At 36.5% G+C, this 14,747-nt stretch overlaps 1 protein-coding gene across 1 annotated transcript in view; it reads left to right on the top strand.

Annotated features, from left to right (window-relative positions):
* The window catches only part of LOC114036142 (leucine zipper protein 2-like), a 232,090-nt gene that overhangs the window by 55,621 nt on the left and 161,722 nt on the right, over positions 1-14,747 (top strand). Inside the window, exon 3 of the mRNA XM_027852556.1 lies at positions 10,824-10,898. Coding sequence (XP_027708357.1) covers positions 10,824-10,898 — 75 coding nt within the window. The remainder of the gene's footprint in view (positions 1-10,823; positions 10,899-14,747) is intronic.

Genomic DNA, 14,747 nt, shown 5'->3' with positions numbered 1-14,747 from the left:
ACATTATAGTATAACTATAATTATAATATATAATATATATATATAATATATAATATATAATTATAATATATAATTATAGTATAACTTCAAATTATAAATTAAAGAAACTGTGATGATTAAAAAGTTTTGATAGACATAGTTTCTGTGTAATTTAATCATTTTTTTATTAAGACCAGAAAGTTATTAATAAAAGGATGGTGATTTGGCCATCTCTCTCAGACCAAAGATCCCTAATAGTGATGGGGTTACAGTTCATATGCCTTCTGAGGAGGAGGTATTCCTGAGGGTTGTCTAATCACCTCTAATTGGTTATCACAATGGGAGCTGGGCTTTCTTGGGGTACCTGACTTAGGTCACTCAAATCTTTGTCAAAGAGATATCAATTTCCATATCACCTGTCTTGATAACAGGAAGAATTAACATTTTCCCAGACCTGAGCAAACACAACGAGCAGGAATACACTAGCTAGCCCAGACTTAGAATTTCTTTTACTGATTAGATTTTGGCTTGTGTAAATCTCTAAGAGAGATTTCCCATACTGTTTGGGTTCTGGATGAGGAAGTAGAAAAAGGGAAAAACCTTAGTCCTAATACAATAATTAGGTTTTTTTTTTTAAAATATAAGAGAAATGTTCATTTCTCACAATACAAAAAATTATAGAATATATATGCATATATATAATACAATTACATTATGGAATTAAAATATTAATAATAGAGTATATTTTTGTTTGTAAGGATTTATAAATTTATGGTTTGCAAAGTGATTTTTATGTCCTATCTTACATATACTCCTGTGAAGAAGTTGCCATAATTATCCTTATTTACATAGGGAAACTGAGGTTCAGAGAGCTTAAATGATTCAATCCAAAATACAAATTTACGTTAGGAAATCCGTATGTAATATAGGGATAGCTACTCTTATTACACATATTTTTGCATACCAATTGGGGAGACAAAAGGGAAAATTAGAGAAGGAATTTAACTTTTTTTAATTCTAATTTTAAAAGTGAGGAATATGTGGGCCAGAGAAGTACACGTGAGTTGATCAAAGTAATGTAGGCAATTGGTAGAGGGCAAATTGAGTACCAGAATTTAGCCCTCTTGGGTCCCAGTCCAGTTCTAATTCTATAACATCCTGACACCTTCCTTGATGGTTAAGCTCATCTCTTAGGTTATCACAGACTTTCTCCATAAGTTGTGTCTGTAGCAGAGCACTGTCTAAAATTCAGCCATCTGAAAAAAGATGATGTTTGTACACATTAGTTATCTGAGCTCTTCAAAGTGAACATCATAGGATCTTAGAGTTGGAAGGAATCTTAGAGATCAATGAGTGCTATCACATCATTTTAAAGACAAGGAAATCCAGACCGAGAGAGGTTAAGTAAATATTGAAGGTCCATAGATAGCTATAGGCAACAGAAATGGGATTTATGCACTTTGGGGTCCTCTGATCCCAAATTTTCTGGGTTTTTTTTTCCCATTACACCTAGTGTTGAGAAGAAATCCCCATTTTAAGAAATCTTGATGAAAATACAAATTTAAAAGCAGAGTTAATTACTCATATCATTTCAAAAGGTCATTGCTTCAAGTTTCTTTTTCAATGCCTTTCACCACCATGCTGCTAAAAGGAGATTGGATTTACAAAATTCAATTTATTTAATTTCTCAGCAACACATAAAGTGGGAGATCTAAGGTAAGCCTGTTCTACTTTGCCCAGAAAATGACTTAACCTTAAATTTCATAGTTTTCTCATATTAAAATTCATTTTTAATTAAATACAGAACCAGATGTTATGCTAAGCCATTCTTGTACAATTTGGGAATTTACTCATTCCATGTATGCCAGTAAGTCAAGGCCAATTCTGTTCAGATTATTCCTGAGAATTTATTATTGAAATACATGGGACTTTGATGGCAGAATGCAAGAGCTAGAATTTCTTTTGTGTTGCTCTTTGGAAATGTAGTCTGCTTCTACTCACCACAAAGGTTCACATGTTGCTTTCTTGTATTCCCTACAGCCCTGGACATAGAATGCTCAATAAATATTTAATCGATCTGAGCTTTTTCTCTTTATCAGCCCTGACCACATTCACCACCACAGATTGAGACATTATTTACCAATTCTCACTTATTTTTTTCATTTTCAGAAGTTTATTGTTATTTATTAAACTAGACCACAATAAATGAATGACAGGAAAGAGAGGAAGAGGAGGGAAAAAATCTTCGTAAAAAGACGTAGACAGCTGGATATTGTTAACCACTGGGAAATTAGCAGTAAGTTATAGCAAAGAGATCTCCAGAAATATTTAAGCAGGCACTCAAAATGTGTCCTTTGTAACTGATGAATTAGAACCTTCCAGTTATTCATATGCATTTAAATTACACAATGTTTCATTAAAATTTTAGATGGGAAAGATACCACCTGCTACGGTCCTTTCTTCCTTTCTTATTCATGCACCTAGAAGGTAACTCCAATCTGTGCTTTCAGGTTTATTAAGGCAAAGGAAGACGTACCACATATGTTTTAAATGTAGCAGATCCTCTCTTTTGTCTCCTGCTGGTTAATATTTAATCATCTTGGCTAAATCATATTTTGGATAGCCACTTTATAGAACCAACAAAAATCTCTCAATAGTTTTACCCATATCTTGTTGAGATATCACCTCTTTCCTTTCAGGCTGTCATCCAGCAGAACTTATTCTTAGCTTGTTCCTTTAACTCTTCGGGGCCACAGCTAAAGTTGCATTTCACTTTATTGCCATGTGGAACATGTGCATCCTCAGGGTTCGTGACCCATTGGAAATATATTCAGTAGAGCCCCACAGTAGCAAGGTGGTAGGAGTGAATGGTACAGACAACCGGAGGTGCTGTTGACAAAAGATATATCTGTTGCTGTTTTTGGAGACCATCCTTCTTGCCAGAACACACACATACACACATATCCTGAGGTGATATATTGGCTGGGAAGGAAAGTTTGATGGCAGAAATACTGCATGTGAACAAAGTGAATAATATGCTATGGGTTGGATAATAAGCTACTATGTATGGCAGTGAAAAACCAATGAGCAAATATATGGGTTATACATTTGTTTATACTTTTATGAAGGTCACTCATTTATTAATTTATGTGGTCCTTTGTTTTGATAAAAATAGCATTAATAATAATGATATAACAATTATTCATATATTGCTATAACCACTTACATAAAGTTTTAAGTTTTGCAAAACACTTAATATGATTTTCTTTGATCCTCACAGCAACTCTGGGGTATAGATTCTATTATTATCTCGATCATATCCATGTGGTTGGGGGTCAGGGAGAGGGAATAAACATTTATATACTTTCCATTATGTGTCAAGCACCATGCTAAGCACTTTACAGTATGATCTCATTTGATTCTCACAACAACTCTGGGAGATAGGTGCTACACAGTTGAAAAAACTGAGACACATTAAGTGACTTGTCCAGGGTCACACAGCTGGTAAGTGTCTGTGGCAGGATTTGAACTAGGGTCTTCCTGACTGCAGGTCAAAGCACTGTATTCACTGAATCACCTAAGTATATGTCTTGACTAATCCTAGATACTCACTGTGAAAAGAGGACACAATAATGAAGTGTGTTTTGGAAGTCCAAATGGATCATCAGCTGTTCTTGGGCACCAAAAACCTCCCCTTTTCTCCATTCACCTGGTAATCATTCTAGTCGAGGTCCTCATTGACTCTCACATGGAACATTCAATTGTCTCCTAATTAGGGTTATACTGCTTTCAGCCTCTTTCTTCCTCAGTCTGTACCAGTATGAAATTGGTACCCTTAAAGCACACATAGGTCTGAACATGTCACTCCTGCTCCTAGATCCTCAATAGCTCCCTATTGCTTTCAGGCTAATATACACACGACTCTTTAGCATTAAAATTAATACTGATTCACACTATTACCTCTCAGATTTCTAAGTTCCAAGCTGAGAAGTCTTCTTGATGGTTGCCATTCATAATATCCCATTTCCAACTCCTATGTCTACCTTGCAGTCCACCCATTGGGATTCTTAGCTCCTTTTAAGACTCAGCTCAGATGCTACCTCTAACTTGAAGCCTTTCTAAATTCCTTTGTTAATGTTGTTCTTTCTGAAATTACTTTGTGTTTACTTTGTAAATGCATCCTATTAATTTATATATATTACGATATATTCCCCCAGTTTAACTTGAGGTCAGGGACTCTGCCTCTGTCTCTCTCTGTCCCATTGTCTCCACCTTTGTCTCTCTGTCCCTGTCTCTCTGTATTTCTTTCTTTTCCTCCCTATCTTTGTCTCTTTCTTGCTCTCTGTGTGTGTCTCTCTTCCTTTCTCTCCTTCCCTCTTTGTGTGTGTGAGGGGAGTGGAATAGGGATGGGAGGTCTTTGTTTCCATAATGCATTCAGCATTATGAATGTAATAATCAATAAATGCTTACAGAATTCTGCTGCTTAAAAACTTAAAACAAAGCCTAACCATCTTAAGGGAATTACTTTCTTTGACAAGATATATGAACAATGCTCAAAATGATTAATCTCTTAACTTTTTGCCTAAATTCTGCTACCTGAGATTTAGATGTAATAAAGATGTGTTGATTTTTGTGAATTTGGGGTCTATATCTCCCATTCCCTGGGCCCTGTGTTTCATGATTTCCAGTAAATGTGGAAGGGTTGTAATTGACTGGTGTTCACCTTAGCCTATAATAAAATAAAAATGAATGACTAGAGACATGAAAGGATTGCAAATAGTTACATGTGTACACACATTATATTAATATTATAAATCATAAATTATATTAACACATTAGCAATGATGTTGGCATTCTCCTTCTACTTTTTTTTCAGATATCACATTTTAATATCTAAGTACAAAACAGTGTAACAAAGCTCTTAAGAAGTCACCTGGGGGCAGTTAGATGGTGCAGTGGATACAGCAATGGCCCTGAAGTCAGGAGGACCTGAGTTCAAATCCAGCCTCAGACACATAACACTTACTAGTTGTGTGACCCTAGGCAAGTCACTTAACCCCAATTGCCTCACAAAAAAAAGAAGTCACCTGTTGTGTGCCTACAATGTATAATTCTGCATTATAAGTGGACTAAATATCTTGAGGACAATCTAGATTCAAATCCTGCTTCCTTTACTCACTAACTGGGAGACCATGAACAAGTCATTTAATCTACCTATGTCCTAGTGTCCTCATCTGTATGGTGGGGTAGCAATGCCTACGATACTCATGTGATCAGTATTGAGGCTTAATGAGAACATATATGTAAAGGACTTTGTATACCTTAACAATTATAAAATCTAATTATTGTTAATATTATTGTTATTATTATTAATTATCTATGGTTAAGAGCTGAAGTTGAGGGAAAGTGGGAAAAATAGCAAGAATATAAGACATACGTCTTCCCAATTCCAGAAGGCTTATGATATAGATGAAAAGGTGAGACAGACACACATGAAACAGTTTCCAGTTCCAAACAGTAAGTGGTTAAATGCCAAAATGAGTGGCCCATACAATAACATACTATAGGAATTGTGAGGAGGAAAAGCTCGCTGTGGTCTAGAGGGCTAAGTATTAATCACATCTGCCACATTCCTAGGAAGATACAATTTGCAAACCTTTCTAGCATAGTACTTCAGATCCTAATGACCATTGAATCATATCTCAACTACTATTCTACAACCGCACAGAAATGCATTAGATTCATTTTGTTTCCTCCTGTAGTGTTGTTCAATACCCCTGCTAAGAAGAGAATTGAATTTCTGCCTTAGTGGACCACCCGGTGTTAAAAGTGTTAGGTCTCTAGTGCTTAATTTTTCTATGAAAGATGAAGAATGGAAGGACTTTTTTCTTTTCACCTACACTTTGGGGAAGAGTTGTTTCCTTGGGGAAAAGCAGCCTGATGGTCAGAAATTATGCTTTGGCTTCTCATGATGTGACATCATTCAGAGATGATACTGTTTCTTTTTTTTTTCACTTTTAGTTATGTTACTTTTTATTATTTTATAATATATTTCAAAAAAAGAAAAGAAAGAAAAAAGAAATGTCTTACAGATACCTTAGCTGTTCTACAAGATCTGCAACACTGGCAAAAGAAGCTTACTTTGAATTTAAACACACAAATGTTAAAACTGTAATACTTACTTGTACTGAACTATTACTATCAAAGGGATGATATTATTTAACAAGCAGATGTAACGCAAAATAAAATGCAAACAGTTGTTAATACAAAAAAGTAAACTTTGCATTCATTGCTACAAAAAGGATGATTAAAAAAAACCAGTTGGTATTGTAACATTCTAGGCTTCAAGCTGTATTACATGTTTAAAGCAATACATGCTCTTCAAAGCTTGCATTTTCAGCCTGTGTGAGTCACCTGAATTAAAGACTAGATAGACTTAAAAAAAAAACAAACAAAACACCCCACAAACAGCTAGTGTACAAATATGTCCTTCACTCCTCCAGAAAGCTACAGTTCAAATGAATGAATTTATGACTTTCATTAGGGGTATTAATTTCCCAATAATTTTCTTCTCACAATGCTAAATGTTTTTAATTGTTAGAGGTGAGTAGGAGGAAGAAGCCTTCCAGGCTAAATTTTCACTCTAGTTCCAAGTAATCAAAGATGTGAATGTTGCCAGAAAAAGAGCATCTTCAACCACTTTGTGTTGGTTTTCAGTCATAACAGCATTGAAGTTTAGATGACATTATTTTTGCACAACATAGGATCCTAGATTGAGAGCTGGATGGGGACACATTGGCTCTCTTCCCCTCCTCTTTTATCCCCTCTCCTTATTTGTTACCCTTTTTCTTCAGGGTTTTATTTGTCCTGTCTCCTAATTTTATCAGGTTATATATTTCTTTCCCCTCTTTTTTCCTGTCAATCACATAGATTCATTTTCCTTCTTCTCCCCATGGGCTAGTCCTGTTTATTTTGTTTTTTTTTTTGTTTGCTTTTATTTGTTGTGTTCTTCTTGGAGACCTCTGATCTTTGGGTTGTCTCTGCCTCCTGTTTTCAAGATCATTATGTTTTGCTTGGATAGTGAGAATGTTTTATTTTAATGTTTTTGGATTTTGCTTTTCTTCTTCTGGGTTGTCCTTCACGTCTGTGCATTTACATTCCCAATCTATTGTTCTCTCTTTTGTTTCTTTGGTGAGATTTAACATAACAGATTCAAGTCTATCTCTGCTGTTCATTATTTTTTCTGTGTAGAACATAAATTATGTACTCATAATTCTCATTTTTTTAAACTACTTAGAAACAGTGTGTTGTAGTTCCATGTTCTCTTCAAAGTCCAAAAGGTTCCCTATCTCACCAAATGTTGGATCATTTTCCTTCATTTTGAAGTATTTATTCATAGTTGCCTGAATTCATTTACTAAATCTCAGGGCCATATTTCTTCTGTTACTGCTTCTCCTGTTGATTTAGCTGCTTGTTTTCACAATCTTTGATATTTCTTCTTCTTGGATTCTTTGGTACTTTTAGGTATTCCCATTCCCCATTTATTTTCCTTGTCATTCATTTCTGCCTCCTTCCCCTCTGATGAAGGTTTCCTTGGAGGCTGGATCTCAACTCATCTCAGGCTTCTCCTACACTGGGCAATTCACAAATTACTAGACTCTGTCTCTGCCTCAACTGATTTTTGTGTGGTCAAAACTGACCCCAGCTATGTGCTGTGCTCTTTCCCTAAGGCTTGGTAGAATGCCACACAGTTTACCACATGTATGGTGTCCTGTCCTGGTGGCCTGTCCCATTCTCTCTCTTTTTCACTTCTTTTGTTTGGCAATGGCAATTCAGAGCCTGCTTTGTCGAGAACTGAAGTTCAGAATTTTGAAACTCTGGTACTTCTGGGGTGCAGGCCCTAGCAGGTTTTTGTTCCTGGAGGGCTGTGACCAAACTCACTGTCAAGAGTCAAGCCTTGAACCAGGATCTCTATGACGATGGAAAGAGGAAGGGGGAACCAGGATGCAGGGGTGGATTTTGGCATAAAGCTGTGTTGTGTCCTTGCATCTACTGGTACAGCCTTGCTGCTGATATTGTGGGAGGTGACAGGTGCTGAGTGGCCTCAGGGTCAGTGAACATCACTTCTTGTTTTTGTTTTGTTTTGTTTTGTTTTGTTTTTATGTGGCCTTTAGTAAATCAGTCTATCAAAAAGTATATGTAAAATATGAATAATATGATAAGTGCTACAATCGAAGACCTTGCCTTCAGGAAGCTTACTTTTGTCTTCATTTCTCGAGGATTTACTTTCTTACTCTGTACCATAAGGGATTCAGTCTATGTAATGTCTAAATGCCTCTTAGGTGTTACCCCCCCTCCCCATAATTTTAACATTATTCAGTAAGACTTTAGACTGGAGCACTATTTTGAGATGGGCTTTGAAATAAACATAGATTGTCATTTGTTGTAATTGGTAAGGATAGGAGCAATATTAGCAGAAGCACAATGGGATGAGAGGAGACACAAAGTAGATAAATATTAAAGCATAGAGGAATCATTTATAGATTAAACTCAAACACTAGAAAGGACTTGACATTGGCATGGAAATTAGCCATTCTGGTTCAGTAAACCGCTTGGTGTTTGATCACTCAGAAAACTATTCACCCCAGTCTAATCAAGTGAACATTTTAATACAGTAAACTGTGTTCCCCTCAATTTTAACTGATTTGCAAAGAGCACTGTGGTTTTGTATTTCTTCTTCCTCCCTGGATACTGCATGACCAATCACCTGTTTTCCTCCATTTCTGCCAGGATGATAGAAGGAGGGAAAGGGAACAAGCATTTATTAAACACCTACTCCTCGCTGGGCACTGTGCTAAGTGCTTTACAAATACAACCTCATTTTATCCTTACCTCTTACTTGGACTATTGTGATTGATGCCATATGGCTTGTTCAGTCTCTCTGTCCTCTTTGAATCCATCTATCACAATACTTCTGACCTCTTTTCCTAGTAGAAAGTAGAAATGAACTGTCATTTGTTCAACAGATGGTTTATCCTGTGATTTAATGCACCCGCATCTGAATAATACGTTTTCTTGAAAACTTTATTCCACACTGTTCCCTTTAACCTGCTCCATGCCCCAGTGGAATCATTGTTTTGAAAGTATTTGAAAGGATATCATATGTAAGAGGGATCACAGGTTCACAGATTTAGAGATTAAGAGGATCTTGGAAACCCTCAACATCCAAACCACTCATTTTATTTTATTTTATTTTATTTTTTTTTTTTTTAGGCAATTGGGGTTAAGTGACTTGCCTAGGGTCACTCAGCTAGTAAGTGTCAAGTGTTTGGTCTGAGGTCAGATTTGAACTCAGGTCCTCCTGACTTCAGGGCCAGTGCTCTATCCACTGCGCCACCTAGCTGCCTCCTAAACCACTCATTTTATAGAGGAATAAATTGAGGCACAGTCAGTTTAAGTCACTGAACTTGAGTCACACAGCTAGTAAATGTTACAGGAAGGAACTGAACTCACATCTTCCTGACTACAAGTCAAGTATTTAGCTGTTCTACAATAAATCAAAGAGTGGTTTTTTTTTCTGTTTGTTTTTTTTTGTTTGTTTGTTTGTTTGTTTTTTTGTATGTAGCCCAAAAGACAGAACTAGAGTCTATGTGATTCAGGACTGATGTCAGAGGAAAAAGAGATGAATCCTTAAACAATTAGAGCTTTCTAAAAGTGAAATGGGCTATTTTAGGAGATAAGGGACACCCTTCAGAGGAGCTCTTCAAGAAGAAATAGAATGATCACTTGTCAGATATGCAAAGTTAATAAAAATGATGATAATAGGCACAGGTAGGTGGCACGGTGGATAAAGCACTGGCCCTCAGTTCAAATCCAGCCTCAGATACTTACTAGCTATGTGGCCCTGGACAAGTCACTCAACCTTGATTACCTCAAAAAATTATAATACCAATAACTAGCATTCATGCATTGTTGCCAGGTTCATCAAGTGCTTGACAAATACTATCTCATTTAATCCTCATGACAACCCTAGAGGATGCAGATTCTTTTGTTATCCCCCTTTTGTTGTTTTTGTCTTCAGTCTTTTCAGTCTTATCTGACTCTTAATAACCCCATTTGGTTTCTTCTTGGCAATGATTTGCTATTTCCTTTTCCAGATCATTTTGCAGATGAGGAAACTGAGGCAAACAAGGTTAAGTGACATACCCAGGATCACACAGCTAGTATGTCTTTGAGGCTGGATTTGAACTCAGATCTTCCTGACTCCTGGCCCAATAATCTATCCACTCTTTCCCAACTTAAATGCCGCTTCTTCAAGAATTCCACAGCTAGGAGTGATTTCTCCTTCATCTGGTCTCCTGGCATGTCATATTCCTCTCATCCACTTAAACATACTTCAAGTGATGTTATAGTTATCTGTGTAAATATCTTATTTCCTTCTAACAGAGTGCTTTGTGGACCTTACAACACTCCAGAAAGGAGACTACTGGGTGTAGTGGAAAACTCCAGAGTCCTGGGACCTAGGTTCAAATTTGCCTCCAAAACTTATGTGAACTTGGACAAACCTTCGTGAGCCTCAGTTTCCTCATCTGTAAAATTAAGGAGTTAGACTATATGGTTTCTGGGCTCCCTCCCTGTTATAAATCTAAGATCCCATGTGCATCATTATTGATAACATCCTTAAGTACAAAGACTGCAACATTCATTTGCACATCTCCAGAGCCTAGCACAGGATATTACACATAGTAGGGTCTTAACAAGTCTTTATCTGATTGATTTGAAGGGGAGAATCATGTAAGCTAGTAGAAGAGGTGATTAAATGTATGTATCTATTTATTCCACAGGCACAACAGCTAACAGATTTGGAGCAAAAACTAGCAGTTGCTAAAGATGAATTGGAGAAAGCGGCTCTTGACAAGGTAAGCTTTTTTCTGAGGCCAGATTCATGATATGTATAAAATTTTGCTTGTTCATTGGCAACATTCCCTAATCCTTTCTGTTGCTGATTTATTTATGAAATTCTGCTTGCTGTACTCCCATGATGACTACAGAACCTATGAGGAAAAGACAGCCCTTTAGGGTCCAACCTATTTTTAAAAATTTATTATTTATCAACTGTGAATGCTTATTTAAAAAAAAAATAGTTCCAAATTCTCTCCCTTCTGCATTGTTCCCAGCCCTGGAGAAGGCAAAAAGGCAACATGATATCAATTATGCATGTCAAGTTATCAAAACATATTTCTGCATTATCCATGTTACATAAAAACATAGGTAAAAATAAGAAAAATAAATTGAGTGAAAAATTATACCTAAATCTGCATATTCATATATATATATATATATAAATATGAACATATATATACCCATAAATCATCAGTTCTCTCTCTAATGATAATAGCATTTTTCTTCATGAGTCCTTTAGAATTGTCTTGGACCACTGTATTGATCAGAGCAGCTACGTCTTTTACAATTAATCAACATATGATATTGCTGTTACTGTGTACACATGTTCTCCTGGTTCTTCTCACTTCACTTAGCAACAGCTCATTTAAGTCTTCCCAGGTTTTTTCTGAAACCACCCCCTCATCATTCCTTATAACACAGTAGTATTTCATCATAATCGTACACCATAACTTATTCAGTCATTCCCCAGTTGATGGGTAGCTCTTCAATTACCAATTCTTGCCACCACAAGAAAACTGATATAAATACTTTTGTACAAATAGGTGCTCCTCTCTTTTCTTTGCTCTCTTTGTGATATAGACCTAGTAGTGGCATTGCTTGGTCAAAGGGTATGTAAAGTTTTGTAGTCCTTTGAAGGTAGTTCTAAGTTGTTTTCCAGAATGGTTGAACCAGTTTACAACTCCACCAATGGTACATTAGTGTCAAAAGTTTCCCACATCTCATTCAACATTTGTTATTTTCCTTTTCTACCTTCTTAACCAATTTGTAAGGTGGCACATCAGAGTTTTTTGTTTTTGATTTGCATTTCCTCTAATTAATAGTGATTTAGAGAATTTTTATATGACTATAGATAGCTCTGATTTCTTCTTCTGAAAACTGCACACTCATATACTTTAACCATTAATCAATTGGGGAGTAGCACTTTTATAAATTTAGGTGTTTCCTATATGTTCTTGTCATAAACTTTTCACCCCAGGTTCCTGCTTTCTTTCTAATCTTGGCTGCATTGGTTTGCTTGTGCAAAAACTTCTTAATTTGATATGATCAAAATTATCCATTTCATTTCCTATGAGCTTCTCTATCTCTGGTTTGGTCATAAATTCTTCCATTATCCATAGATTGGCTAGGTAAAATTTTCATGCTCCCCTAATCTGCATATAATATCACCCTTCATGTCTAAATCATGTACCCATTTTGACCTTATCTTGGTATATGGTCTATATCCAATCCATTTTTTTAAAATCCATTTTTTAAAACAAATAATGACAATAGGTCAGTTGACCTGGGGTTGAGGCTTGGCAATTTCACAACACCATTTTCCCACAGTGGATGGGAGTCTTTGTTCAGCATTGCCATGAATAAACATGTTCTAGCCTATATTAACTCTTTCTGAAAGAATTAGGAAGACAAAAAAATTGTTGATGATTTTCATTTGGGGAGCTTCCTATCAGAGGGTAGTGTACAGGGTTACCAAAGTAGGAAAGGGCTAACTATAGATACAGCTCTAAAGATTTCTCCACATCAATAGGAGGTAACTTTAATAGCTATATCTTTCTCTTCTTACTTCATTCTGGTATTTAAAGCTGTTATTAAGGTTATATCCAAGTTGGCAATTGAGGAGGACAAACAGTATAATAAATAACTTTGAGTTCGTGCTTAATCATAACTGGTTGGTACAACTGGGAGTGTTGAGTCTGAACAAAGGGAAGACATAGGAAGGCATTATACCTCTCTTTCAATATTTGGTGAAAAAAAATGCCACATGGAACATCAAATGAAATACATGTGAAGTGCTTTGAAAATCATAAAGTTTTATAGAAATGTTAGTGATGATGATACCAGTGATAATAATTGGGGAGTAATTACACTTGTTTTGCTAGTTGCCAGAGGTCAGACCTAGGAACAATTAACCTATTGACTATAAAGTAAGGGGGTTGGAATAGATAGCTTTTATTTCCCCTTCATCTCTAAATCCAGTAGCTGTGATACTATGATCCACCTCCATTATAGATGAACCAAATGAGATTAAAAGAAATGACTTGCCCATGGTCACACAGCTTGTAAGTGATGGTGGCATGTCTTTTAGACTTTATCCATTCTCTCCATAGAGTACAACACTCTATCCATTATCTCATGCTGTCACTTGAGGGCATAAGAAAGTTGAGAGATCTAAGATGACCTAAGCATGGGTGGGGAACCTGACACCTTGAGGCCACATGTGGTCCTCTAGGTCCTCAAGTGTGGCCCTTTGACTGAATCCAAACTTGGATTTGTTCTGTGAAGTTTGGATTCAATCAAAGGGCCGCAGCTGAGAACCTAGAGGGCCACATGTGACCTCGAGGCTGCAGGTTCCCCACGCCTGACCTAAGGAATCATGTAGCCCAATCCACTCAGCTTAGACATCCAGTTTATCTTGCATATACTGTTGATTGTCATCATTTTCAGAAGTTATATTGTATAAAGTCACCACAAAATAATAATTAGGGCAGATAGGTGACGCCATAGTACATACAGCTCTGGGCCTGGAGTCAGAAAGACCTGATTTCAATTGTGGCCTGAGACACTTATTAGTTGTGTGACCCTGGGCAAATCACTTCACCCTGTTTTCCCCAGTTTCCTCATCTGTAAAATGAGCTAGAGAAGGAAATGGCAATCCACTCCAGTACCTTTTCAAAGAAAAGCCCAAAAGGGGTCATGAAGAGTTGGGCACAATTCTCATCATTCATAGTAGCTATGTTCTATAAAGTCACCACAAAAAGTAATTAGTGAATACTGAAATGTTGGTTTTGGGGAACCTCTGGTCACAACATTTACTTTTAACACTTTCTGTAGAAGCCTCAAATACAGAATGACAAATGTCCTCTTTCTTTTCCTAGATATACCATATTGTTATCCTTTATTTTATTTTATTTTTTTTGCAAGGTAATTGGGGTTAAGTGACTTGCCAATGGTCACACAGCCAGTAAGTGTTAAGTGTTTGGTCTGAGGCTGGATTTGAACTTAGGTCCTCCTGACTTCAGGGCCAGTGCTCTATCCATTGAGCCACCTAGCTGCCCCTCAACATATTGTTGATTCACTAATATTGAACTCATAGCCAATAGCACTATAACTCATGCCTAAGAAAAGGTTATCTAACACATGTATATTCTGGGTAAGGCATCTCACCACCTTCTTGTACCTAGGAACACTAGATAGGACTTCAGCATTTTGCTTGGGGGCCTTTCTAAACAGTGAAATCACCAACAAAAAGCATAAAAATGAGAGAAATACTCACTAAATAGACCTTTAAAAGGACACTAGTTTAATGTATGAAAGCTGAAACAAAAAGGTTAAATGTTGCCTTGTTCAACTTTAGTTGGAAACGTGCCTGTCAGGCAATTCTAATTTTTCACTGCCTTTCACTTGTCCACCAGTGACTGTGAAATTGCAGTGAATATTGATTTTGGGGTTACAGATAAATTTTAGCAAGTATATGGAATCTTCAAACAATGAAGATTGATGGTATTGTGTGTGTATGTGTGCGTGTAGATATATATCTCTATCTATCTATCTATCTATCTATCTATCTATCTATCTATCTATCT

This window comes from Vombatus ursinus, unplaced genomic scaffold (assembly GCF_900497805.2).
Source record: "Vombatus ursinus unplaced genomic scaffold, bare-nosed wombat genome assembly UNPS02009770.1, whole genome shotgun sequence".
Taxonomy (NCBI): Eukaryota; Metazoa; Chordata; class Mammalia; order Diprotodontia; family Vombatidae; genus Vombatus; species Vombatus ursinus.
The sequence above is the reverse complement of the archived record's forward strand: the minus strand, read 5'-3'. Positions and strand labels throughout refer to the sequence as shown.